Genomic DNA, 27,093 nt, shown 5'->3' on the forward strand with positions numbered 1-27,093 from the left:
CCGATTTAGTTGAAATTTTGCACAGGCAGTAGAATTTGCATTGAAACTATGCATGCCAAATTTGGTTGAAATCGGTTCAGATTTGGATATATCTCCCATATATAGCTTTCGCCCGATTTACACTCATATGACCACAGAGGCCAATTTTTTGCTCCGATTTAGTTGAAATTTTGCACAGGGAGTAGAATTAGCATTGTAGCTATGCGTGCCAAATTTGGTTAAAATCGGTTCAGATTTAGATATATCTCCCATATATAGCTTTCGCCCGATTTACACTCATATGACCACAGAGGCCAATTTTTTGCTCCGATTTAGTTGAAATTTTGCACAGAGAGTATAATTAGCATTGTTGCTATGCGTGCCAAATTTGGTTGAAATCGGTTCAGATTTAGATATAGCTCCCATATATATGTATTTCTGATTTTGACAAAAATGGTCAAAATACCAACAATTTCCTTGTAAAATCGCCACTGCTTAGTCGCAAAGTTGTAAAAATGACTCTAATTTTCCTAAACTTCTAATACATATATATCGAGCGATAAATCATAAATAAACTTTTGCAAAGTTTCCTTAAAATTGCTTCAGATTTAAATGTTTCCCATATTTTTTTACTAACATTGTGTTCCACCCTAGTGCATTAGCCGACTTAAATTTTGAGTCTATAGATTTTGTAGAAGTCTATCAAATTCTTCCAGATCGAGTGATATTTAAATGTATGTATTTGGGACAAACCTTTATATATAGCCCCAAACACATTTGACGGATGTGATATGGTATCGAAAATTTAGATCTACAAAGTGGTGCAGGGTATAATATAGTCGGCCCCGCCCGACTTTAGACTTTCCATACTGGTTTTTTACTAACATTGTGTTCCACCCTAGTGCATTAGCCGACTTAAATTTTGAGTCTATAGATTTTGTAGAAGTCTATCAAATTCTTCCAGATCGAGTGATATTTAAATGTATGTATTTGGGACAAACCTTTATATATAGCCCCAAACACATTTGACGGATGTGATATGGTATCGAAAATTTAGATCTACAAAGTGGTGCAGGGTATAATATAGTCGGCCCCGCCCGACTTTAGACTTTCCATACTGGTTTTTTACTAACATTGTGTTCCACCCTAGTGCATTAGCCGACTTAAATTTTGAGTCTATAGATTTTGTAGAAGTCTATCAAATTCTTCCAGATCGAGTGATATTTAAATGTATGTATTTGGGACAAACCTTTATATATAGCCCCAAACACATTTGACGGATGTGATATGGTATCGAAAATTTAGATCTACAAAGTGGTGCAGGGTATAATATAGTCGGCCCCGCCCGACTTTAGACTTTCCATACTGGTTTTTTACTAACATTGTGTTCCACCCTAGTGCATTAGCCGACTTAAATTTTGAGTCTATAGATTTTGTAGAAGTCTATCAAATTCTTCCAGATCGAGTGATATTTAAATGTATGTATTTGGGACAAACCTTTATATATAGCCCCAAACACATTTGACGGATGTGATATGGTATCGAAAATTTAGATCTACAAAGTGGTGCAGGGTATAATATAGTCGGCCCCGCCCGACTTTAGACTTTCCATACTGGTTAAATTTAAATTCATGTTATGAATCCATTTTTAAAAATTCCCTCAATTAATCCCAATATGCCCAAAACTGGGATATCATAATCTGTGTGGCCCCATAGACCAAGTCATGCTGGTATATGTAGATGAAGTTGGCTATATTGGCTAGTTTATGATGCAATGTCGCTTCATTGAAAGTTTCCCTTTCAACCACACTAGCAGAACCACAGAAAAGTTTCAATTTTGTTATTCCACATATTGACCCAGAGAAGAAGAGTAAAGAAATACCCAGATGCATGGTAACAATGTGGTATGGAGACTATTTGTTAAAGAAGATTTAGCTTAGTATTAAATGTACTTACAGTGATATTATGGTTGCATTTATGTAAGATTTCTCATACATCTCTCACATGGACCCATAACACACATATATGAACCCTTTCACGACACTCACACACACACACACATATACCCACATGCACGCATTTATGTTCAGATGCATGCATATTTGTAGAGGATATTCTTTAATATCCTTCCACCCACACGTACTTACATACTGGAGGAAATTTCTTTGTGGTTTCTAAGAGAAAGTCCATATTGGTTTGAAAAATTCTTGGATGCCACCGACTTTGAAACGTTTGGTCCAGATGAGCATTTTTGTAGAAATTTACTTGTCATACCATCTGCAAGATATGCTGGATATGCGATATTTTCTTTTCCTTCAGGAGTAATGACATTGGATACACTCAAAAAAAAGGGGGCATTAAAGCCAATTTAACTTTATTTTATTTCATGAAAAATATTTTGATTTAGTAGCAAATAGTAAGTTAAATTAGCTTTAATAATTTGTTGTTTTCTGTAGTTAAATGTACAAATTTTATTAAAAATGTATCTATATTGAAGTTTGTAATACGCTAATGAACTTTTGACTTTTTCTTTTGATCGTTGTGAATTTCGACGTTTTAATGAATTTTCTTCATAAATAGAGCTATATGGCAATCTCCTTTCAATTCAAATTCGACATTTCGAATTTTCGTTAAAGTTCGATTAGTTGATTTTGGTCACTACAAAATGTCGATTAAACGATTTGGACCATCATTAATGAGTAGCACTTAGGATGTGTAATAAGAATCGAGAATGTCTGAAAAATTTTAAAAAGCCGACTTTTGCGATTAGTGAACTCGGGATTTTCAACTTTTTAATGAATTTACTCTATAAAGAGAGATACATGAATTTTTTCATTCAATTCAAATTTGACTTTTCGACTCATTCGTTATTTATAAAAATTTGATTTGTGCTAATTTTACAAAAATTGGAAAGTCGATTTATACATTGTAACCAATATCAAAGGTTGTTTTGTCGATTTTGAAGATTACACAAAGTCGAATTCAACATTAGTAAAAAAAACAAGTATATACGGCCGTAAGTTCGGCCAGGCCGAATCTTATGTACCCTCCACCATGGATTGCGTAGAAACTTCTACGAAAGACTGTCATCCACAATCGAAGTACTTGGGTTGTGGTATCTTAAAACTGGTTGTTAATGACCATATACTAGCACAATGTATCAAATTTCAATTCACTCGGATGAAATTTGCTCTTCCAATGGGCTTTGGAGTTCAAATCTGGGGATCGGTTTATATGGGGCCTATATATGATTATGGATTTAGACCAATTTTTGCATGGGAGTATGAGGCCATATATTAACACCACGTACCAAATTTCAACTGAATCAGATGAATGGCCAAAAAAGTTTTTCATATAAAAATTTTAATTCTTTTAGGATTTGAGTGAATTTTTCAATTATTTGGAGGTGGTAACGCATTAAAATCGTTTTCGCTCTAGGACGCTTAAGAGATATATGGCCCAAAGAAGTTTTTTGTATAAAAATTTTAATTGTTTAAGATATAGTTGAATTTTAAATTTTTTTTTGGGTAATTTTTTTTTGAGGTTGTCGCTTTACGACGCATATTTAAGGAGATATGGCCAAACGCAGTTTTCCATAAAAAAAAATTATTTTTTTTGGATTTGGTTGGATTTTTCAATTTTTTGAGGGTGGTCACGAATTAAAGTCCTTTTCGCTCTAGGACGCATATTTAGGGAGATATGAACAAAGGAAGTTTTTCATATAAACATTTTGATTTTTTTTGGGATTTAGTGAAATTTTTGAGTTTTTGGGGGTGGTCATGAATTAACCTCCTTTTCGCTCTAGGACGCTTAGTTTAGGAGATATGAGCAAAAGAAGTTTTTCATATAAAAATTTTATTTTTTTTAGGATTTCGATGGAATTTTTGATTTTTGGGGGTGGTCACGAATAAACCTCTTTTTCGTTCTAGGACGCTTAGTTTAGGAGATATGAGCAAAATAAGTTTTTCATATAACAATTTGAATTCTTTTAAGGATTTTGATGGAATTTTTGATTTTTGGGTGTGGTCCTTTTCATGATGGTCTTCATTTCATATAAAAATTTTGATTTTTTAGGATTTGAATGATTTTTTGGGGGTGGTCACGAATGAACCTCCTTTTCGCTCCAGGACGCTAAGTTTAGGAGATATTTAGATTTTTTTAAGGATTTCGACGGAATTTTTGAGTTTTTAGTTTAGGAGATATGAGCAAAACAAGTTGTTCATAAAAAAATTTTAAGTTTTTTCAGGATTTGAATGGAATTTTCGATTTTTTGGGGGTGGTCATGAATTAAGCTCCTTTTCGTTCTAGGACGCATAGTTTAGGAGATATGAGCAAAACAAGTTTTTCGTATAAAAATTTAAATTTTTTCAGGATTTGGATGGAATTTTCGATTTTTGGGGGTGGTCATGAATTATGCTCCTTTTCGCTCTAAGACGCATAGTTTAGGAGATATAAGTAGAACAAGTTTTTTATATAAAAATTTCAATATTTTCAGGATTTGAATGGAATTTTCGATTTTTTGGGGGTGGTCATGAATTAAGCTCCTTTTCGCTCTAGGACGCATAGTTTAGGAGATATGAGCAAAATATGTTTTTCATATAAAAATTTTGATTTTTTAGGATTTGGATAGAATTTTTGATTTTTTGGGGGTTGTCACGAATTAACCTCCTTTTCTCTCTTGGACGCTTAGTTTAGAAGATATGAGCAAAACAAGCTCCTTTGGACCTAGGACGCATAGTATAGAAGATATGAGCAAAAGAAGTTTTTTAATAAATATTTAAAATTTTTCAGGATTTGGATGGAATTTTAAATTTTTTGTGGGTGGTCATGAATTAAGCTCCTCTTCGCTCTAGGACGCTTAGTTAAGGATATATGAGCAAAACAAGTTTTTCATATAAAAATTTCAATTTTTTTAGGATTTGGATGGAATTTTCGATTTTTTGGGGAATATTCGATTTTTTTGGAGAGGTCATGAATTAAGCTCCTTTTTTATATAAAAATAAGTTTTTCATATAAAAATTATTTTTTTTTAGGATTTTGGGTGGATTTTTAAAATTTTTGGGGAGTGGTCACGAATTAAAGTCTTTTTCGCTCTAGAACGCTTAGTTTAGGAGGTATGGTAAAAAGAAGGTTTTCATATAATAATTTAAATTTTTTAGGATTTGGGTGGATTTTTCAATTTTTTGGGGGGTGGTCACGAATTAAAGTCTTTTTCGCTCTAGAACGCTTAGTTTATAAGATATGAGCAAAAGAAGTTTTTCATAAAAAAAATTAATTTTTTAGGATTAGGAAAAAATACATTTTTTTGGGTGGATTTTTAAATTTTTGCTACTGTAAAAGTTGATTTGTGTTAATTTTCAAAAAAAGTAAAAATCGATTAGTCCATTTTGATCAACATTTGATCATTTGTGAAGATCATAAAAAATCGACTTCGACATAATGACATCTTACGACAAAAAACCGACTCTTGCGATAAGAAAAAATTCCATTTTGGTTACACATAAGTACACCCTACGGGAATTTGCCTTTAACGGACCTATCAAAGGATTTGTATCGACGGTCAAGTCTATCGCAATTTTTAAATTTTTATATAATTTATTAATTTCGTTTAGTCTTCTTAGTTGACCTTTGGAATTTTAAAATTATGGGATTGTTCGTTGTGCTTGTTAATCCATTTCTCGTAGGGCAGCTTCATCATATTTCACTTTCGATAAAAATTTGACTCATTTGTTAAGTTTGGATTAACCGTATTTGGTAGATTTGACAAATATCGAAAGTCGATAGTCGATTTGAGCCAATTTTGAAAAAAAAAAATGAAAGTCGATCAATTAGATTTTAACCAAGAGGAAAAGTCGATTTTGAAGATTACAAAAATTTGTCTTTGACGTATCGAAATTCGATGACAACAAATGTCGCTTAGTCGAAAAGTGGATGTCGACTTTTGTATACCAAACCAAGACCTCGAAGATAGATTCCTTGAAATTGTCATGGGCTGTGTTATGCAAAATTTTAAAGAAAAGGGATATGGTCCCCTAAGCGTGATCATGGTAGTCATTTGACTGCTATTGCTTTTTATTATTGACGTAATAAGTTCCCCTTAGCCTAGAGAAGGCTTTTGGTATATCTGCAGACAAAAGTTGGTGAATCAAATAAATTTCATATATGATCATTTTAAATCTCCCCCTTTTTAAATTTCTTAAGAATTTTTCATTTTGAATAAACTGTCTGCCTTGTATTCTTCATTATTCCTTAAGAACATGTTCGCTTGCCATATCTGTGAACATTTTCCTTTCCTTCCATACTCGTCCTTGGGAGACTATTTAACATGTCTTGCATCGGCTTTGACACGTATATATGTTCATTGGTGATTTATTATGTTTCCAGTTGTTGTTTATTGTTGATAGTTTATCCCAGCTAAAGGCGATGAAGTTTAGCGCATATCCTTTTTTGCTTCGGCAAAAATGAACAGAGAGAACAAGAAAACATGAAAACAACGATAACATTAATGCGGTGCCTATATATATAGGCCTTGTATGGTAAAATCTTTCATTCGAAGTCATGTTCGAATTTATCTGCCTTTACATCTTTAATTTAGGGCTTTTCCTCTATAGAAGAACGAACGACTGGTGTTGGTCGACGTAGGCTAGTGAAGACACCAACAATGTTGAGAATATTAATTCATGATTTGCTGTCCTTTCCGAGACCATTTTATATGGACTCTGGGCAAAACAGCCTAATTTGCACATGGGAAAAATGCCTGACAATGTACATGGAAAGTACATTGTCTGTTTGTCCAAGGGTGTGATACGTGTTGCCCTCATCCTGTTTTTGCACTGTCGTTGGAGTTCTTGGTTTGATTTCACAACATTTTCCTACACATCATCATCGTCAACATTATTGTCCCTCGCGGCTTTTCAACAGGCAACACCAGCACAAGTCGTGTGACAAGTGGATGTTGACAATTTAGAACTTATTAAAAAGTTTTATGAGCAACAAAATTAACTTCAATTAAGTTAAGAAAAATATCCAGACAAACCAGCAAGGGGAGCAAAAAAGCACACGGCCATTCAGAATCCAAAGAGACATTATTTTGTTAAAAGGTGACTTGGAGGAAAACGAATAACAGACACACAAACATAATAACAGAGTATTGAATTTAATGCTTCGATGACAATTTTCCTAAAATTGTTTAATTTTATGTTTTCTTTAACGATATTTTTTCACACGAATATTTATACCCTGCGCCACACTGTGGAACAGGGTATTATAAATTAGTGCATATGTTTGTAACACCCAGAAGGAGACGGGATAGACACATGGTGTCTTTGGCAATAATGCTCAGGGTGGGTCCCTGAGTCGATATAACCATGTCCGTCCGTCTGTCCGTCCGTCTGTCCGTCTGTCCGTCTGTCCGTCCGTCCGTCTGTCCGTCCGTCCGTCTGTCCGTCCGTCCGTCTGTCCGTCCGTCTGTCCGTCCGTCTGTCCGTCCGTCTGTCCGTCCGTCTGTCCGTCCGTCTGTCTGTGAACGCATTTTTGTGATCAAAGTCTAAGTCGCAATTTAAGTCCAATCGCCTTCAAATTTGGCACATGTTCCTAATTTGGGTCAGAATAGAACCCTATTGTATTATTTTGGAAGAAATCGGTTCAGATTTAGATATAGCTCCCATATATATATTTCGCCTGATATGCACTAATATGGACCCAGCTGCCAGAGTTTTATACCGATTTGCTTGAAATTTTGTACAAACATAAAACTTAGTCGTATAGTCAAGTGTGCAAGATTTGATTGAAATCGGTTCAGATTTAGATATAGCTCCCATATATATCTTTCGCCCGATATGGACTTATATGGCCCCAGAAGCCAGATTTTTGGCCGAATTTAGTTGAAATTTTGCACTAGGAGAACAATTAGTAGTACAGTCAAGTGTGCAAAATTTGATTGAAATCGGTTCAGATTTAGATATAGCTCCCATATATATCTTTCGCCCGATATGGACTAATATGGTCCTAGAAGCCAGAGCTTTGGCACAATTTGTTTGAAATTTTGCACTAGGAGTAGAATTAGTAGTGCAGTTAAGTGTGCGAAATTTGATTGAAATCGGTTCAGATTTAGATATAGCTCCCATATATATCTTTCGCCCGATATGGACTAATATGGTTCTACTAGCCAGAGTTTTGGCCCAATTTGCTTGAAGTTTTGCACAGGGAGTAGATTTAGCGTTGTAGCAATGCGTGGCAAATTTGGTTGAAATCGGTTCAGATTTAGATATATTTCCCATATATAGCTTTCGCCCGATTTACACTCATATGACCACAGAGGCAAATTTTTTGCTCCGATTTAGTTGAAATTTTGCACAGGGAGTAGAATTGGTATTGTAGCTATGCGTGCCAAATTAGGTTGAAATCGGTTTAGATTTATCTCCCATTTATAGCTTTCGCCCGATTTACACTCATATGAACACAGAGGCCAATGGTTTGCTCCGATGTAGTTAAAATTTTGCACAGGGAGTAAAACTCGTATTGTAGCTATGCGTGCCAAATTTGGTTGAAATCGGTTCTGATTTAGATATAGCTCCCATATATATGCTTTTCTGATTTCGACAAAAATGGTCAAAATACCAACATTTTCCTTGTAAAATCGCCACTGCTTAGTCGAAAAGTTGTAAAAATTACTCTAAATTTCTAATACATATATATCGAGCGATAAATCATAAATAAACTTTTGCGAAGTTTCCTTAAAATTGCTTCAGATTTCAATGTTTCCCATATTTTTTTTTTACTAACATTGTGTTCCACCCTATTGCAGTAGCCGACTTAAATTTTGAGTATATAGATTTTGTAGAAGTCTATCAAATTCTATCCAGATCGAGTGATATTTAAATGTATGTATTTGGGACAAAACTTTATATATAGCCCTCACACATTTAACGGATGTGATATGGTATCGAAAATTTAGATCTACAAAGTGGTGCAGGGTTTAATATAGTCGGCCCCGCCAGACTTTAGACTTTCCTTACTTGTTTTTTACTAACATTGTGTTCCACCCTAGTGCATTAGCCGAGTTATATTTTGAGTCTATAGATTTTGTAGAAGTCTATCAAATTATGTCCAGATCGAGTGATATTTAAATGTATGTATTTGGGACAAACCTTTATATATAGCCCCAACACATTTGACGGATGAGATATGGTATCGAAAATTTAGATCTACAAAGTGGCGCAGGGTATAATATAGTCGGCCCCGCCCGACATTAGACTTTCCTTACTTGTTTTTTCGATATTACCCAAAGCAAGAGGCTGGATGTTTTTCCAAGTATTTATCAGTGACCTATCAATCAACTATCCCTCTTTCATATGAAATTGAAAAGCTGTTTTGGTTCGATGAAAAGTAGACAAATAAAGTTTTCATTAATTCAAAAAAAAAAAAACCATACTGATCAAAAGTTGAATGAACGCTTCATTGGGATTATATGTCATAGCCATAGTTATTGTTATTATTTATGAATATGATTATGTGGTTGGACTACACTCATACAAAAAAACAAAATCTGATAAAAGTAGCACTTGATTTCATGGTCTAGCGAACAAGTATGATAAACTCAGATAAATTTCAATAGCAAAATGCTTTTTTCTGGAAGGGATAACATGGAACACATTTGTCGCAAAAATGTTATTTTCTCGTTAAGCATATACATGATTGCTGTTATCAGATAAATAAATTCCGAGTCCAATTTCCCCGCCCGATATCAAAAACATAAATTATGATATCAGATACATAATCTCCGAGTCCAATTTCCCCGACCAAAAATAACAGTTTGCTCATGAAATATTTTTGAGATGAACATATTTCTTCTTTGAGTAAAGTTATCCAAAGTATTTTCAAGAAACAAAAAAGGTTTTGTGTATTTTTGCACGCAAAATAATAATTCATTGCTCCCAAACAAATTTTAGACAAACAAATATCATTTACCTTTTGCAGTAAAGAAGTTTGTGTGGGAAAAAAGTATAAACTTTTTGTGATAAGCGTTGACTCTTTACAGGATGTGGAAACAATTTAATAAAGGCTAACTCCAAAACAAATTTTAATATTATACCTTACCTTATATATTTCTTACACCCAAAAAAATGTTATTTATGACAGAAAAAAATGTTTGCCTACTGAAAAAGGGAAATTTGCCTACTGAAAAAGGGAAAGTACTCAATGTATGTTATTTGTTTCGACAATTAGTTATAAAAGCAAACATTTTTATACCCTCCACCATAGGATGGGGAGTATATTAACTTTGTCATTCCCTTTGTAATACGTCGAAATATTGCTCTAAGACCCCATAAAGTATATATATTCTGGGTCGTGGTGAAATTCTGAGTCGATCTAGCTATGTCCGTCCGTCCGTCTGTGGAAATCACGCTAACTTCCGAACGAAACAAGCTTGGCAAAAGTAGTTGTTATTTATGTATGTCGGATATTATTGCAAATGGGCCATATCGGACATCTTTTACGTATAGTCCCCATATAAACCGACCCTTAGATTTGGCTTGCGAATCCTCTGGGAGCAGCAAAATTCATCCGATTCCGTTGAAATTTGGTATGTGGTGTACGTATATAGTCTCTAACGACCATGCAAAAATTGGTCCATATCGGTCCATAATTATATATCGCTCCAATATAAACCGATCCCCAGATTTAACCTCGAAGCCTCTTGGAGGAGCAAAATTCATCCGATTCGGTTGAAATTTGGTACGTGGTGTTAGTATATGGTACCTTATAACCATGCAAAAATTGGTTCATATCGGTCCATAATTATATATAGTCCCGTAACCTCTTGGAGGCGCAAAATTCAACTGATCCGGTTGACATTTGATACGTGATGTTAGTATAAGGTCTTTAACAGCTACGTAAAAATGTTTCCATATCGGCGGATAATTATATATAGCCCCCATATAAACCGAACCCCAGATTTGACCTCCGGAACCTCTTGGAGGAACAAAATTCATCCGATTCGATAGAAATTTTGTACATTGCGTTAGTATATGGCCGCTAACAGCCATGCAAAAATTGGTCCATATCGGTCTATAGTTATATATAGCCGATCGCTAATCACACAAAAATTGGTCCCTATCACCAAAAATAATCTACCAAAATTTTATTTCTAAGAAAAATTTTGTCAAAAATTTATTACTATAGAAAATTATGTACAAAAAAAAATCTGTAGAAAATTTTGTCAATCTTTTATTTCTATAGACAATTTTGTCAAAATTTTATTTCTATAGAAAATTGTATTAAAATTTTATTTCTATAGAAAATTTTATTTCTATAGAAAATTTTGTCAAAATGTTATTTCTATAGAAAATGTTGTCAAAATTGTATTGTTATAGAAAAATTTGTCAAAATTTTATTTCGATAGAGAATTTTGTCAAAATTTTATTTCTATAGAAAATGTTGTTAAAATTTAACTTCTATAAAAATTTTATTAAAATTTTACTTCTATAGAAAATGTTGTCAAAATTTTATATCTATAGAAAATGTTGTCAAAATTTTATATCTATCGAAAATTTTGTCAAAATTTTATTTCTATAGAAAATTTTGTCAAAATTTTATTTCTATAGAAAATTTTGTAAAAATTTTATTTCTATAGAAAATTTTGTCAAAGTTTTATTTCTTTAGAAAATTTTGTCAAAATTTTATTTCTATATAAAATTTTGCCAAAATTTTATTTCTATAGAAAATTTTGTAAAAATTTTATTTCTATAGAAAATTTTGTCAAAGTTTTATTTCTTTAGAAAATTTTGTCAAAATTTTATTTCTATAGAAAATTTTGTAGAAATTTTACTTCTATAGAAAATTTTATTAAAATTTTACTTTTATAGATAATTTTATTAAAATTTTACTTCTGTTGAAAATTTTGTCAAAATTTTATTTCTATATAAAATTTTGCCAAAATTTTATTTCTACATATATAATTTTGCCAAAATTTTATTTCTATATAAAATTTTGCCAAAATTTTATTTCTATATAAAATTTTGCCAAAATTTTATTTCTATCGAAAATTTTGTCAAAAATTTACCAATAGAAAATAATTAATCAAGCTTGAGATCGTTTTTTGTATGTATTGGTTTCTTTATTTTTCAATATTTCGCAATTACATTGAATTGCTTCATCAGGAGTCGATCTATAATAAAAGTGGTTTGATAATTTTTAATCATGACATGTAAAATTCTTTCTCAAAATTGTTTTTCAAATCGCAGATAATTTTAGTGGTTTATGCTAATAACAGCTATTGGTTTTAGTTTACAAATTTTTTATAAATAATTAAAGATTTTAATAATTGTAATTAACAAGTATCAGGAGACCAGGAAAAACAAAAGGAATTACATTATACACTTACGTATGCAAAACATTCAAGTGTAACACAACAACAACACATAAAGCTTAAAACTAGAGTAGTATCACTACGTTCGTCTATTACTTTTATTGCACTGATTTCCCTCTTGCTTTCTCTGATGCTGAGTACTTGCATATCTAGTTGTCTTGTCTATGATGTGTCTGTATATGTGAGCAATGTTATCTGTATCTGATTTGTAGTTCATTCTCTTCTCTGTGGGTACATTGTTAATGTACAACATTTCTAATGTTAATCTTTTGCTGTTGTTACTCTCTCTCTCCAATACTCTCACATCGTCAAAGTTCGGGTGATGTTTCGTTGTCGCACAGTGTGTTGCAAGCGCGGTTTTTTGGAGTTTGTTGTTATTGCGGAGTTTTATGTCTGATTTGTGTCCCGACAGTCTTGTTTTTAATTTATTTTTCGTAGTTCCAATATACATTTTGTCACATGGTTCTTTGTTATCTCCATTGCATGTTATTTGATAGATAACATTAGATGTTTCCATAATAGGCGTCTTGTCTTTAGTTTTTGTGAAAATGTTTTTTAGTGTATTGTAATTTTTATGGGCAATATTGACTTTATTTTTGTCTAATATGTTAGAGTTTGTTATCCTTTCCGAAATTCCTTTTATATAGGATAAGGATCTGTAAATTTTGGGTTCTTTCCCTATATTTTCTTTGTCCAAGTAGGGTTTGTAAGATGAAATTAGTTCTTTTATTAGTTTTGGTGGAAAATTATTTTCCTGAAGTATATTATGCAGCTTTTTTCTGTTGTTTTTATGGAATTTATTATCGCTTATTGTCAGTACTCTGTTTACTAAGTTTTTGGCCGTATTTATTAGCATGGACCTTGGGTGATTGGAAAAGAAGTTCATTATTCTTCCTGATGCTGTATCTTTCTGATACCAGTCTGTAATAAGTTTTCCATTTTCTTTTATTAGTAGTATGTCCAAGTAAAAATTTCTAGTCAAAAATTTACTTCTATAGAAAATTTTTTCAACATTTTATTTCTATAGAAAATTTAGTCAAAATTTTATTTCAATATATGTTAGAAAATTTTATCAAAATTTTATTTCTATAGAAAATTTTGTCAAAATTTTATTTCTATAGAAAATTTCGTAAAAATTTTATTTCTATAGAAAATTTTGTAAAAATTTTATTTCTATAGAAAATTTTGTCAAAATTTTATTTTTTATAGAAAATTTTGTCAAGAAAATTATAAAATAACGTCTTGATTTGAAATCTTAAATCTGTAGAAGTAAAATCTAGAAATTGAGTTTCAAACAATTTTCATGATCAGTGCACCTTCTACACCCTCAAGAAGTGAAGTCGGTCTATATGGAGGCATTACCAAATGGACCGATAAAAATTTAATCCGATACACGTTTTTGTGAGCCTAAAATACCAGAGTATTTACAATTTCAGGCAAATCAGATAAAAACTACTGTTTCTAGAAACCCAAGGAGTTAAATCGGGAGATCGTTCTTATGGGGGCTATACTAAAATATGGACCGATACTCACCGTTTTCGGCACACCTCTTTATGACCCGAAAATACCTCTAGATTTCCAATTTTAGGCAAATAGGATAAAAACTTCGGATTCTATAAGACCAAGAAGTAAAATCAGTCTATATGGGGGCTATACCAAAATATGGACCGATACTCACCATTTTCGGCACACCACTTTATGGTCCTAAAATGCCTCTAGATTTCCAATTTCAGACAAATTGGATAAAAACTACGGTTTCTATAAGCCCAAGACCCCAAATAGGGAGGTTGTTTTATATGGCGACAATACCAAAACATGGACCGATGCTCACAATTTTTGGCACACGTATTTGTGGTCCTGTAATACCTCTAGATTTCCAATTTCAGGTAAATTGAATAAAAACTGCGGTTTCTATAAGCCCAAGAAGTAAAATCGGGAGATCGGTCTATATGGGGGCTATACCAAAACATGGACCGATACTCACCATTTTTGGCACACCTCTTTATGGTCATAAAATACCTCTAGATTTAAAATTTCAGGCAAATTGGATAAAAACTACGATTTCTATAAGACCAAGACCCCAAATCGGGAGGGGGGACCGATATAGCCCATCTTCGAACTTGACCTGCCTGCAGACAAAAGACGAGTTTGTGCAAAATTTCAGCACGATTGCTTCATTATTGAAGACTGTAGCGTGATTACAACAGACAGACGGACATCGTTATATCGTCTTAGAATTTCTCCCTGATCAAGAATATATATACTTTATATAGTCGGAAACCGATATTTCGATGTGTTACAAACGGAATGACAAACTTGTTATACCCCCGTCACCATTCTATGGTGGTGGGTATAAAAATAAAATCAATTAATAACGCGTCTCAGAGTTATACAAGCAAAAACAATAATAACGAACTTTCTTGAATGAAGTGAAATCTTTTGACTTGACCTGTATCATCACAAAAATTCGGTTGGAGGCTCATTTCCATAATTGGGACATAGTTTTATCAGTATTTTAGAATAAATAAATAAATATGCGGGTGCCAATAAATAAATAGAATTGTTGAAAAGAAAAAACAAAAACAATTAAGGTGACACATTGGCTGCATTGTCTGCATCAAACTGTAAAGTTGTCACCCCATAACAGTTAAGCAAGTAGCTACTGCGCAAACTCAACCGATTAGCAACATATATTACCTGCTGTCTAAGCGCCATATCAGCAGTCTTCTCAAAACCAAAAAAAACTCTGTGGGCCAACTGAAATGATATCAGTTCGACGATACGTGACCAGAATGCCTTAATGAAAGTTCCAGACAATTAAAAATAGTTAAGAACTAATAGGGCTTTGTCTGTGGGAACTCACTAGTGAGAATTCCTACTCCCTTGCTATATAAGTAGATGGGTGTAATACCAAAAATGATCTCATTCACCATTCCACCAGCAAACGGCAACAACATGAACAGCAGTTACGATTTTAAAGGAAATCGAAAGTTTTTAAGTTTACTTTGGGTCATGATGATGACCTGCCACTACAGCCAAGCGAGCATTCTGCAAACCAGAGATGAATTAGACGACGAAGTTCTCTATCCACCACAATTCACAAGTAATCGTATAGTGGGTGGACAGGAAGCTCCTGAAGATTTTGCTCCCTATCAAATATCATTACAAAGTCTTAAAAATCGTCATTTTTGTGGTGGTGCCATTATCGATCAACGTTGGATCATTACTGCTTCCCATTGTGTGGCTGGGGCTAGTGCTGAAAAACTTAAGGTCCTGACCGGAGCCCAAAATCTTAAAAATAATACTGGAAAATATTACTACCCTGATCGTATTGTCATGCATTGCAGCTATAATAATCCAGCCTATGCCAATGATATTGCCTTGATCCATCTGAATAGCAGTATCGAATTTGATAATCACACTAAGGCTGTGGAGTATGAAAATGAGCCTCTCAAGGAAGGTGATGAGTTGGTGCTGACCGGTTGGGGAACACTTTCATTGGGTGGTGAAGTTCCAGAAACATTGCAAACTTTGACAGTGCGCTATGTTCCATTTAGAGAGTGTCGAGCTGCCCATGACAATAGCACTTGGATTGATATTGGCCATTTGTGTACCTTCAACGAAAAAGGTAAGGGAGCTTGTCATGGTGATAGTGGTGGACCTTTGGTCCACAATGGAAAATTGGTTGCTTTGGTTAATTGGGGTCGTCCCTGTGCCAAAGGATTCCCCGATGCTCATGCCCGAATTTCCTATTACTATGATTTTATACGCACCACCTTAAAAGGCTGTCAACGTGATAAAGATGTGACAATGACTGAGGAAAAAGATCCGGTTAAGGAGCCGGAGAAAGAGGGTGAGAAGGAAGGTGAAAAGGAGAATGAAGGTGGTAATGGGCAAGATTAATGTATTTTTTTGAAATTAAAAAAAAAAATAATTTTTAAGAAATCGTACAATAAATTATTTACACATAGAAATAATTTCGAAGTGTATGTAAACCACTTCGAAAATGTTTGCAATAATTTTCTCGTAAAATCCATCAAAGCACAGTGGGCTATTTATGTGCGTATGGATGGAAGAAAATGATTATAGTGAAGATATACTTGAATGCAATGTTTGAAATGAAAGAGATGTTTGTGGAACGACTTGCAATTTTTTTTACTGAGCATCTAAATAGTTTTCGCCACGTAAATTGGTTTTGTTTTTTTACCATTATAACAAGGGAAAAATCTGTTTATAGTAGGGATTTCAATCGAATCAAAATTGTAAAAATTTACTATTTGAGGAAATAATAAGTTTTTCCATTTTTGTAAAAGTTAAATTTTCGGTTTTTCGATTTTGTTTAAATTTTAAAAAAGTCAAATTACCGGCTTGGGTTTATTGGGGCCGACCCTGCGCCAAAAAGTTTCCAGATGCTCATTTTGGGATTTCCCATTACTATGATTTGATACCCACTGCCTTCAAACGTTGTCAACGAGACAAGGATATGGCGATGAATGAGGAAACAGGTACGGTTAAGGAGCCAGAGAAAGAGGGAGACAAGTAGAATGAAAACAAAATCGTCATTTTTGTGGTGGTGCCATTATCGATCAACGTTGGATCATTACTGCTTCCCATTGTGTGGCTGGGGCTAGTGCTGAAAAACTTAAGGTCCTGACCGGAGCCCAAAATCTTAAAAATAATACTGGAAAATATTACTACCCTGATCGTATTGTCATGCATTGCAGCTATAATAATCCAGCCTATGCCAATGATATTGCCTTGATCCATCTGAATAGCAGTATCGAATTTGATAATCACACTAAGGCTGTGGAGTATGAAAATGAGCCTCTCAAGGAAGGTGATGAGTTGGTGCTGACCGGTTGGGGAACACTTTCATTGGGTGGTGAAGTTCCAGAAACATTGCAAACTTTGACAGTGCGCTATGTTCCATTTAGAGAGTGTCGAGCTGCCCATGACAATAGCACTTGGATTGATATTGGCCATTTGTGTACCTTCAACGAAAAAGGTAAGGGAGCTTGTCATGGTGATAGTGGTGGACCTTTGGTCCACAATGGAAAATTGGTTGCTTTGGTTAATTGGGGTCGTCCCTGTGCCAAAGGATTCCCCGATGCTCATGCCCGAATTTCCTATTACTATGATTTTATACGCACCACCTTAAAAGGCTGTCAACGTGATAAAGATGTGACAATGACTGAGGAAAAAGATCCGGTTAAGGAGCCGGAGAAAGAGGGTGAGAAGGAAGGTGAAAAGGAGAATGAAGGTGGTAATGGGCAAGATTAATGTATTTTTTTGAAATTAAAAAAAAAAATAATTTTTAAGAAATCGTACAATAAATTATTTACACATAGAAATAATTTCGAAGTGTATGTAAACCACTTCGAAAATGTTTGCAATAATTTTCTCGTAAAATCCATCAAAGCACAGTGGGCTATTTATGTGCGTATGGATGGAAGAAAATGATTATAGTGAAGATATACTTGAATGCAATGTTTGAAATGAAAGAGATGTTTGTGGAACGACTTGCAATTTTTTTTACTGAGCATCTAAATAGTTTTCGCCACGTAAATTGGTTTTGTTTTTTTACCATTATAACAAGGGAAAAATCTGTTTATAGTAGGGATTTCAATCGAATCAAAATTGTAAAAATTTACTATTTGAGGAAATAATAAGTTTTTCCATTTTTGTAAAAGTTAAATTTTCGGTTTTTCGATTTTGTTTAAATTTTAAAAAAGTCAAATTACCGGCTTGGGTTTATTGGGGCCGACCCTGCGCCAAAAAGTTTCCAGATGCTCATTTTGGGATTTCCCATTACTATGATTTGATACCCACTGCCTTCAAACGTTGTCAACGAGACAAGGATATGGCGATGAATGAGGAAACAGGTACGGTTAAGGAGCCAGAGAAAGAGGGAGACAAGTAGAATGAAAACAAGTAAGGAAAGTCTAAAATCGGGCGGGGTCGACTATATTATACCCTGCACCACTTTGTAGATCTAAATTTTCGATACCATATCACATGCGTCAAATGTGTTGGGTGCTATATATAAAGGTTTGTCCCAAATACATACATTTAAATATCACTCGATCTGGACAGAATTTGATAGACTTCTGCAAAATCTATAGACTCAAAATTTAAGTCGGCTAATGCACTAGGGTGGAACACAATGTTAGTAAAAACAAGTATATACAGCACTAAGTTCGGGCCGGGCCGAATCTTAAATACCCAGCACCATGAACCAAATATTAGGGTTTCCTTTGAAATTTCAGGAGGGCTTGAGGACTTGAGGACACTTCCCGAAGATAAATTTAAAGATTTAACCTATGAGGACTATATCAGATTCTGGATTTATAAGAACCATTTTATGTTTGAGTTTTAGAGGAATCATTAACATCTCTTGTAAGTGTGCAAGAAAATTATAAAACAACGTCTTGATTTGAAATCTTAAATCTGTAGAAGTAAAATCTGGAAATTTTACATTGAGTTTCAAGCAATTTTTATGATCAGTGCGCCTTCTACACCCTCGAGAAGTGATGTCGGTCTATATGGAGGCATTACCAAATGGACCGATAAAAACTTAATCCGATACACGTTTTTGTGAGCCTAAAATACCAGAATATTTACAATTTCAGGCAAATCAGATAAAAACTACGGTTTCTAGAAACCAAAGGAGTTAAACCGGGAGATCGTTCTTATGGGGGCTATACTAAAATATGGACCGATACTCACCGTTTTCGGCACCCCTCTTTATGACCCGAAAATGCCTCTAGATTTCCAATTTCAGGCAAATAGGATAAAAACTTCGGATTCTAGAAGCCCAAGAAGTAAAATCGGGAAATCGGTCTATATGGGGGCTATACCAAAATATGTACCGATACTCACCATTTTCGGCACACCTCTTTATAGTCCTAAAATACCTCTAGATTTTCAATTTCAGACAAATTGGATAAAAACGACGGTTTCTATAAGCCCAAGACCCCAAATCGGGAGGTCGTTTTATATGGCGACAATACCAAACCATTGACCGATACTCACAATTTTTGGCACACGTATTTGTGGTCCTACAGTACCTCCAGATTTGCAATTTCAGGTAAATTGAATAAAAACTGCGGTTTCTATAAGCCCAAGAAATTAAATCGGGAGATCGGTCTATATGGGGGCTATACCAAAACATGGACCGATAGTCACCATTTTTGGCACACCTCTTTATGGTCATAAAATAACTCTAGATTTCAAATTTCAGGCAAATTGGATAAAAACTACGATTTCTATAAGCCCAATACCCCAAATCGGGAGGTCGGTTTATATGGGGACTATATCAAAACCTGGACCGATATAGCCCATCTTCGAACTTGACCTGCCTGTAGACAAAAGACGAGCTTGTACAAAATGTCAGCACGATTGCTTCGTTATTGAAGACTGTAGCGTGGTTACAACAGACAGACAGACGGACAGACGGACATAGTTATATCGTCTTAGAATTTCTCCCTGATCAAGAATATATATACTTTATATAGTCGGAAATCGATATTTCGATGTGTTACAAACGGAATGACAAACTTATTATACCCCCGTCACCATTCTATGGTGGTGGGTATAAAAATATGGGAAGCATTGAAATCTTAAGCAATTTTAAGGAAACTTCGCAAAAGTTTATTTATGATTTATCGCTCGATATATATGTATTAGAAGTTTAGGAAAATTAGAGTCATTTTTAAAACTTTTCGACTAAGCAGTGGCGATTTTACAAGGAAAATGTTGATATTTTGACCATTTTTGTCGAAATCAGAAAAACATATATATGTGAGCTATATCTAAATCAGAACCGATTTCAACCAAATTTGGCACGCACAGCTACAATACTAATTCTACTCCCTGTGCAAAAATTTAACTACATCGGAGCAAAACATTGGCCTCTGTGGTCATATGAGTGTAAATCGGGCAAAAGCTATATATGGGAGATAAATCTAAACCGATTTCAACCAAATTTGGCACGCATAGCTACAATGCTAATTCTACTCCCTGTGCAAAATTTCAACTAAATCGGAGTAAAAAATTGGCATCTGTGGTCAGAACGATAAAAACTTGTATTACAACAACATCGCCGACGAAATGGAGCAAGCAGCAAACACAGGAAACATGCGCAAGGTCTACGCATCCATAAAGAAAATTGGTGGTAACAACATCAGAAATACGGAAATAATTAAAGACAGCGATGGCAACATTCTAACATCGCCAATGTCACAACTCAGTCGGTGGCGGGAATACTATATTGAACAACAGCGAACCCTTGACAGCAGTACATGGCAGCGTCAACACGAAATATTGGACATCTCAATCGAGCCTCCAACGACTGCAGAAATCGAAACCGCGCTACTACAGCTCAAGAATGGGAAATCCGCAGGTCCCGATGATATCCCTGCCGAGCTCCTTAAGTATGGAGCATCGACATTAGCCCAGCCACTTTACAGGGTAATTAGAACTGCGTGGGTCACAAACAATATACCAAAACAATGGAAGGAAGGAGTAGTAATAACAATCCCCAAAAAAGGTGATTTGCGCGAGTGTAAAAATTGGAGGGGAATAACCTTACTAAACTCCATAGCCAAGCTCATGGCAACGCTGCTACTCAACCGCATCACCCCCGCCGTGGAAAGCATACTTCGAAAGGAACAAGCGGGTTTCAGACAGGGTAGATCTTGCTCAGACCACATAAACACCCTGCGGGTTATCATAGAACAATCAAGAGAGTTCAACTCCCCACTATATCTTCTGTTTGTCGACTTCGAACGCGCCTTCGACACTGTATCAAGGGAGGCACTCTGGGAAACGCTAGCGGAAAAGGGTTTCCCGGAAAAAATAATATCACTTATACAAGAACTCTATAACTCTTCTGAGAGTAGGGTACGGTTCAACAACGCCGAAAGCCTGCCTTTCACACCCACCAGCGGAGTCAGACAGGGCTGCATGCTCTCGCCAATATTATTCTTGCTCCTGCTAGATAAAGTGATGGAACAAACAACCACGGAAGCTCCAAGTGGGATAAAATGGAATATGACAGAGCGTCTAAACGATATCGACTACGCAGATGATATCTGTCTGATGGCACATCGATTCATCGACATTGAAGATAAACTAAAAAAGTTATCAATAAATGCTGCTAAAATCGGCCTGAAAATTAACACAAGGAAGACCAAAATTATGAGGATAAACTCAAACGTGGCCTCAACCCTAAAACTAAATGGCACCATCATCGAAGAAACAGAGTCTTTCAACTATCTGGGAAGTGTCATCACCAAAGACGGGGGTACGGATGATGACATAATTTCGCGTATAAACAAAGCAAGAAGTGCTTTTTACTCCCTGCACAAAGTATGGCGCAACAATAGGATCAGCAGGAAAACCAAACTCCGCATTTTCGACTGTAGTGTCAAATCAGTCCTATTATACGGTTCCACTACATGGGGATTAACCCAATCAAATATAAATAAACTGCAGACCTTTGTCAACCGGTGCCTGCGCAGAATATTATGTATTTATTGGCCAAACACAATTAGCAACACCGATCTTCATAACATAACCAACAGCAACAAAATTGAGTATGACATAAAAAAACGCAAATGGACTTGGATCGGCCACATACTTAGGAGAAACGACAACGGTATCACTAAATCAGCTCTGCAATGGAACCCCCAAGGACAAAGAAGACCGGGAAGACCAAGAAATACCTGGATGAGGTCTGTAAGACGCGAGTGCGAAAGCCAGCATATGTCGTGTAGCCAAGTAAAACACATTGCCTACGACAAAACAAAATGGAAAGATTTTGTAATCGCCCTATGTTCAGAGAACTGAACTTTTAATTATTGTGATTTACTGTACATGTATACACGATATGTAAATAAAGGACATATATATATATATATATATATATATATATATATATATATATATATATATATATATATATATATATATATATATATATATATATATATATATATATATATATATATATATATATATATATATATATATATATATATATATAAAATCGTAGGCTTTAGAACATTTTAAAAATATGGAAACGTCGTCTTTTAGGCCTTTTGACTGTTTAAAAATTGGGAATCTCACCTGCGGCAATTTTTTATCAAATATTTTCCTAATTTTTTTTCATGTTATGCATCGTTCTTATTTTTTATTTTCGGCATATATTTTCATATAAATATATTTTTTTCCATAAAAAATCAAAAAAAAAAATTAAAAATTCTCGTAATTTGCAAAACTTTCTCAAAAGAACTTCCATGGAAGCGAAAAAGTCAAACGGCCCAGGTTCTATTTTTATACCCTCCACCATAGGATGGGGGTATATTAACTTTGTCATTCCGTTTGTAACACATCGAAATATTGCTCTAAGACCCCATAAAGTATATATATTCTGGGTCGTGGTGAAATTCAGAGTCGATCTGAGCATGTCCGTCCGTCCGTCTGTTGAAATCACGCTAACTTCCGAACGAAAAAAGCTATCGACTTGAAACTTGGCACAAGTAGTTGTTATTGATATAGGTCAGATGGTATTGAAAATGGGCCATATCGGTCCACTTTTACGTATAGCCCCCATATAAACGGACCCCCAAATTTGGTTTGTGATTGCTCTAAGAGAAGCAAATTTCATCCGATCCGGCTGAAATTTGGTACATGGTATTATTATATGGTCTCTAACAACCATGCAAAAATTGGTCCATATCGGTCTATAATTACATATAGCCCCCATATAAACCGATCCCCCGATTTGGCTTGCGGAGCCTCTAAGAGAGCCAAATTTCATCCGATCCGGCTGAAATTTGGTACATGGTGTTAGTATATGTTCTCTAACAACCATGCAAAAATTGGTCCACATCGGTCCATAATTATATATAGCCCCAAATATAAACCGATCCCCCGATTTGGCTTGCGGAGCCTCTAAGAGAAGAAATTTCATCCGATCCGGCTGCAATTTGGTACATGGTGTTGGTATATGTTCTCTAATGACCATGCAAAAATTGGTCCACATCGGCTTATAATTATATATAGCCCCCATATTAACCGATCCCCAGATTTGACCTCCGGAGCCTCTTAGAGGAGCAAAAGTCATCCGATCCGATTGAAATATGGTCCGTGGTGTTAGTATATTGTCTCTAACAACCATGCCAAAATTGGTCCATATCGGTCCATAATTATATATAGCCCCCATATAAGCCGATCCCCAGATTTGATCTCCGGAGCCTCTTAGAGGAGCAAAATTCATTCGATCCGGTTGAAATTGGGTACGTGGTGTTAGTATATGGTCTCTAACAACCATGCAAGAATTGGTCCATATCGGTCCATAATTATATATAGCCCCCAGATAAATCGATCCCCAGATTTTCGGTCTATAGTTATATATAGGCGATCCCCAATCACACAAAAATTGGTCCTTATCGGTTCATAATCATGGTTGCCACTCGAGCCAAAAATAATCTACCAAAATTTTATTTTTATAGAAAACATTGTCAAAATGTTATTTCTATAGAACATTTTGTCAAAATATTGGCAAAATTTTATTTCTATAGAAAATTTTGTTACAATTTTATTTCTATAGAAAATTTTATCCAAATTTTATTTCTATAGAAAATTTTTTCCAAATTTTACTTCTATAGAAAATGTTGTCAAAATTTTATTTCTATAGAAACTTTAAACTTAAATATATATGTATTTAATCGGCCTTTTTTAGTTTAATATATACCACGTATGGACTATGTGATATATATTACGGTGTTAGGAAGTTTTAAGATACCTTGCTATCGGCAAGTATTACCGCAACCCAAGTAATTCGATTGTGGATGACAGTCTTCAGTAGAAGTTTCAACGCAATCCATGGTGGAGGGTACATAAGCTTCGGCCTGGCCGAACTTACGGCCGTATATACTTGTTTTTTTATTTTTTATTAGTTTGCTATTTTTTTGTAAAATTTAGTTGTCCAAAATTTGCACTTTAAATAGCCTGATTGCATTCTTTCTAATACTACCATGTTTTTGTCATTAACACGGTTTGAAAGAACTTTAATAGCACATGAAGAAAAAAACAGAAAAATCGAATGAATCAAATATTGTTACCTAGAATTAAGTACGCAAAACTTAAATATAAGATAACTTAAATTTAAGAGTGATTCTCCGCCCGGAATCAATACCAAAATCATTAGTGCAACAACACAATCTTTGGAACCGGGCATGCTTTTTACAGTACAATTTCCGATTTGTTTAAATTTCATTAAATATATGCTGTTCATATTTATTTCTGTCCTAAACTCATTTTAAATGCATACACTCTTTGCGTTGTGAGTACAATACAAATATCCTTGTTCTTGGTTGTGGTTAAGATGAAACCCCTCCCTCCTATCAACATTTTGTGCAAGATGACAGGAACTTTGGTAGACGAGTAACAAATTGCTTGCACATCGAAAACAATTCTAATGTGTATTTGTTTTTATTTTAAATGAAAAATGCCACAAGAGAGGAAATTATTTTTATAATGCAAACATGTTGGTATTATCATACTAACATCGACATGGCTAGATGAATTTTTGCATATATTATTTATATAGTATGTCTTTTAATAAAATAAACAAAGGATATTTGTTGGTAAAAAAAAAACAATAGCAAAAGAGAATATATTTTTCTGTTTTAGATATTTTTTTTCCTAAAGAAAATACTTGGTTTGTATTAAAAAAAAATTAACCAAATTTTTTGTTACAAAACAAATTAAATATTTTTTAAAATTATATCGTTTTAATTTAAAGTAAATATTTTTGTTTTTGTGAAAATAAAAAATAACGAGAAAATATGCATTTACTTTACTTTGCTTTATTATTCTTTATTTGGTCGAAACTGGAATTGAACGCAGAACCTTTTATATGTAAGGTGGGTGTACTACACGCAAAGAAAAAAAAAAACGTTTGGAAAACGTGTACCGAAAACGTTTTTCTTTTGTTAGAGTTTTTTGGATTGCTTCGAAAATTTTAAACTTTTATCACCAAAAAAATTCGTTTGTTACAAAATTTTTGTTTTTTCAATAAAAAAAGTTATTTTTGAAACAACATTACAGTCCATTTCGTTTATTTGTATACACGCAGAGAAGAAACATGATTGTCACAATCATATTCGAAGAGCAAAATAATATGATAGGAGCTATTTTTGCGGCGACCATGTAACATTTTAACCTGCAACCATGTTGGATCAGTGAACATGGTTCTAAGAAAAATATAATTGTCCTCATCTAAAATGTTATTATATTGATAAAAAGAATTTTGTTTGGATGAAAAGACAATGGTCACGATTTAAAATGTTATGGTATTCATTCAAAATGTTTTTCTTCTAGTTAAAAGAACATGGTCACAACCTAAAATGTTTTGATCTTTATGAAAAAACTTTTTTCATCGTCGAAAAAAGGACGCCACTTGAGAAAAGAAAACACAAAATTAACATTATTTATTTGTTTTTATTTATTTATAAACTAATTCATTGTTTGTTTGTATTTATAATGTCGTGCAAGCAAACATCACATATTTTTACACACACTATTTTATTTCAATTTCAACAATAAGTAATCATTCCATATTTACATCGTGTGCCCATCAAATGTACAAACGCAGACATCATGTAACTGCAAATAAAAATAAATGATCCATATAGAAAAATGCAGAACAAAAAACAGGTATATTTTTCAATTACACTTTCCTTTTTTGTGTTCACATAAAACCACGTGCCACTTATGAATAAATAAATTAACACAAAACACAGTAAATCCGTATTCTCCGTCCATTCCAAGAAACAATCAACACACGACTGACGCGCAAAATGAAAATCGTGTGTACCTGCTCAATGTTTTTATAAAATTCTTTTCGCTGCAAAAAAGTTAAAAAATTAAATGGTCACGAAAAAATGTAAATGGTCTTTATGGCCATGTAATGGTTCTAGACATATCTATACTTAATCTATAAAAATACTTTTTTCTCTGTAAAAAAGTAAAAAAAATTGAATGGTCAGGTACATGATTTTCCCGACCATTTAATGGTCTCAAATTCTATCATTTAAATGATAGAACATGTTTGCGGTATTTGATAACCATTCAAATGCTTATTGCAACCATATATTTTTCTCCGCTCGAAAACTATTTTTACAAAGACAAAATACATGGTTTTCGCGGCAATTACATGCTCTAGATAACCATTAAATGGATGCGGCAACCATGTCCAAACATGGTTTTTCTGTGCGTGTACCCTAAACCAAATAGTGGTCAGTGTATAATAAGTTTGATCGGCCAAAAAATGTGCCTACCAGAAATATTGATTTTAGACCCCATAAAATATATACCGATCGACTCAGAATCACCTCCTGAATCGATCTAGCGCTTGGTGTCCGTCCGTCCGTCCGTCTGTCCATGTATTTGTTGTTCACAGGATTCCGGTCGCAATTATTAACCGATTTTGATGAAATTTGGTACAGGGAGTTTTTTGGGCACAAGGACGAACGCTATTGAATTTGGAAGAAATCGGATCAAATTTAGATATAGCTCCCATATATATGTATCTCCCGATTTCGACAAATGGGGTCACGTTGAGCGTTCTTTCAAACGGATCGTCACCAAATTTGGCAAAAGGTAATCTTTTCCAACGCCCTTCAATTCTGCAAAATTTTATCCAAATCGGTTCAGATTTAGATATAGCTCTCATA

The 27,093-nt window shown here is 34.2% G+C and overlaps 2 protein-coding genes across 2 annotated transcripts; both read left to right on the forward strand.

The window, feature by feature from the left end:
• Positions 1 to 15,286: 15,286 nt before the first annotated feature.
• LOC142222655 (chymotrypsin-2-like) lies at positions 15,287 to 16,356 on the forward strand. The gene has a single exon (XM_075292909.1). It carries the CDS (start codon positions 15,305 to 15,307, stop codon positions 16,250 to 16,252), a length of 948 nt encoding a protein of 315 aa, XP_075149024.1. The 5' UTR covers positions 15,287 to 15,304; the 3' UTR covers positions 16,253 to 16,356.
• Positions 16,357 to 16,903: 547 nt separating this feature from the next.
• LOC142236225 (chymotrypsin-2-like) lies at positions 16,904 to 17,733 on the forward strand (the record flags this gene model as incomplete). Its single annotated transcript, XM_075307490.1, has 1 exon — positions 16,904 to 17,733. A coding segment is annotated over one exon (726 nt), but the record flags the coding sequence as incomplete, so codon positions are not given.
• Between the last annotated feature and the right edge of the window lie 9,360 nt (positions 17,734 to 27,093).

The sequence above is a fragment of the Haematobia irritans genome, chromosome 1 (assembly GCF_050003625.1).
Source record: "Haematobia irritans isolate KBUSLIRL chromosome 1, ASM5000362v1, whole genome shotgun sequence".
Classification (NCBI taxonomy): domain Eukaryota; kingdom Metazoa; phylum Arthropoda; class Insecta; order Diptera; family Muscidae; genus Haematobia; species Haematobia irritans.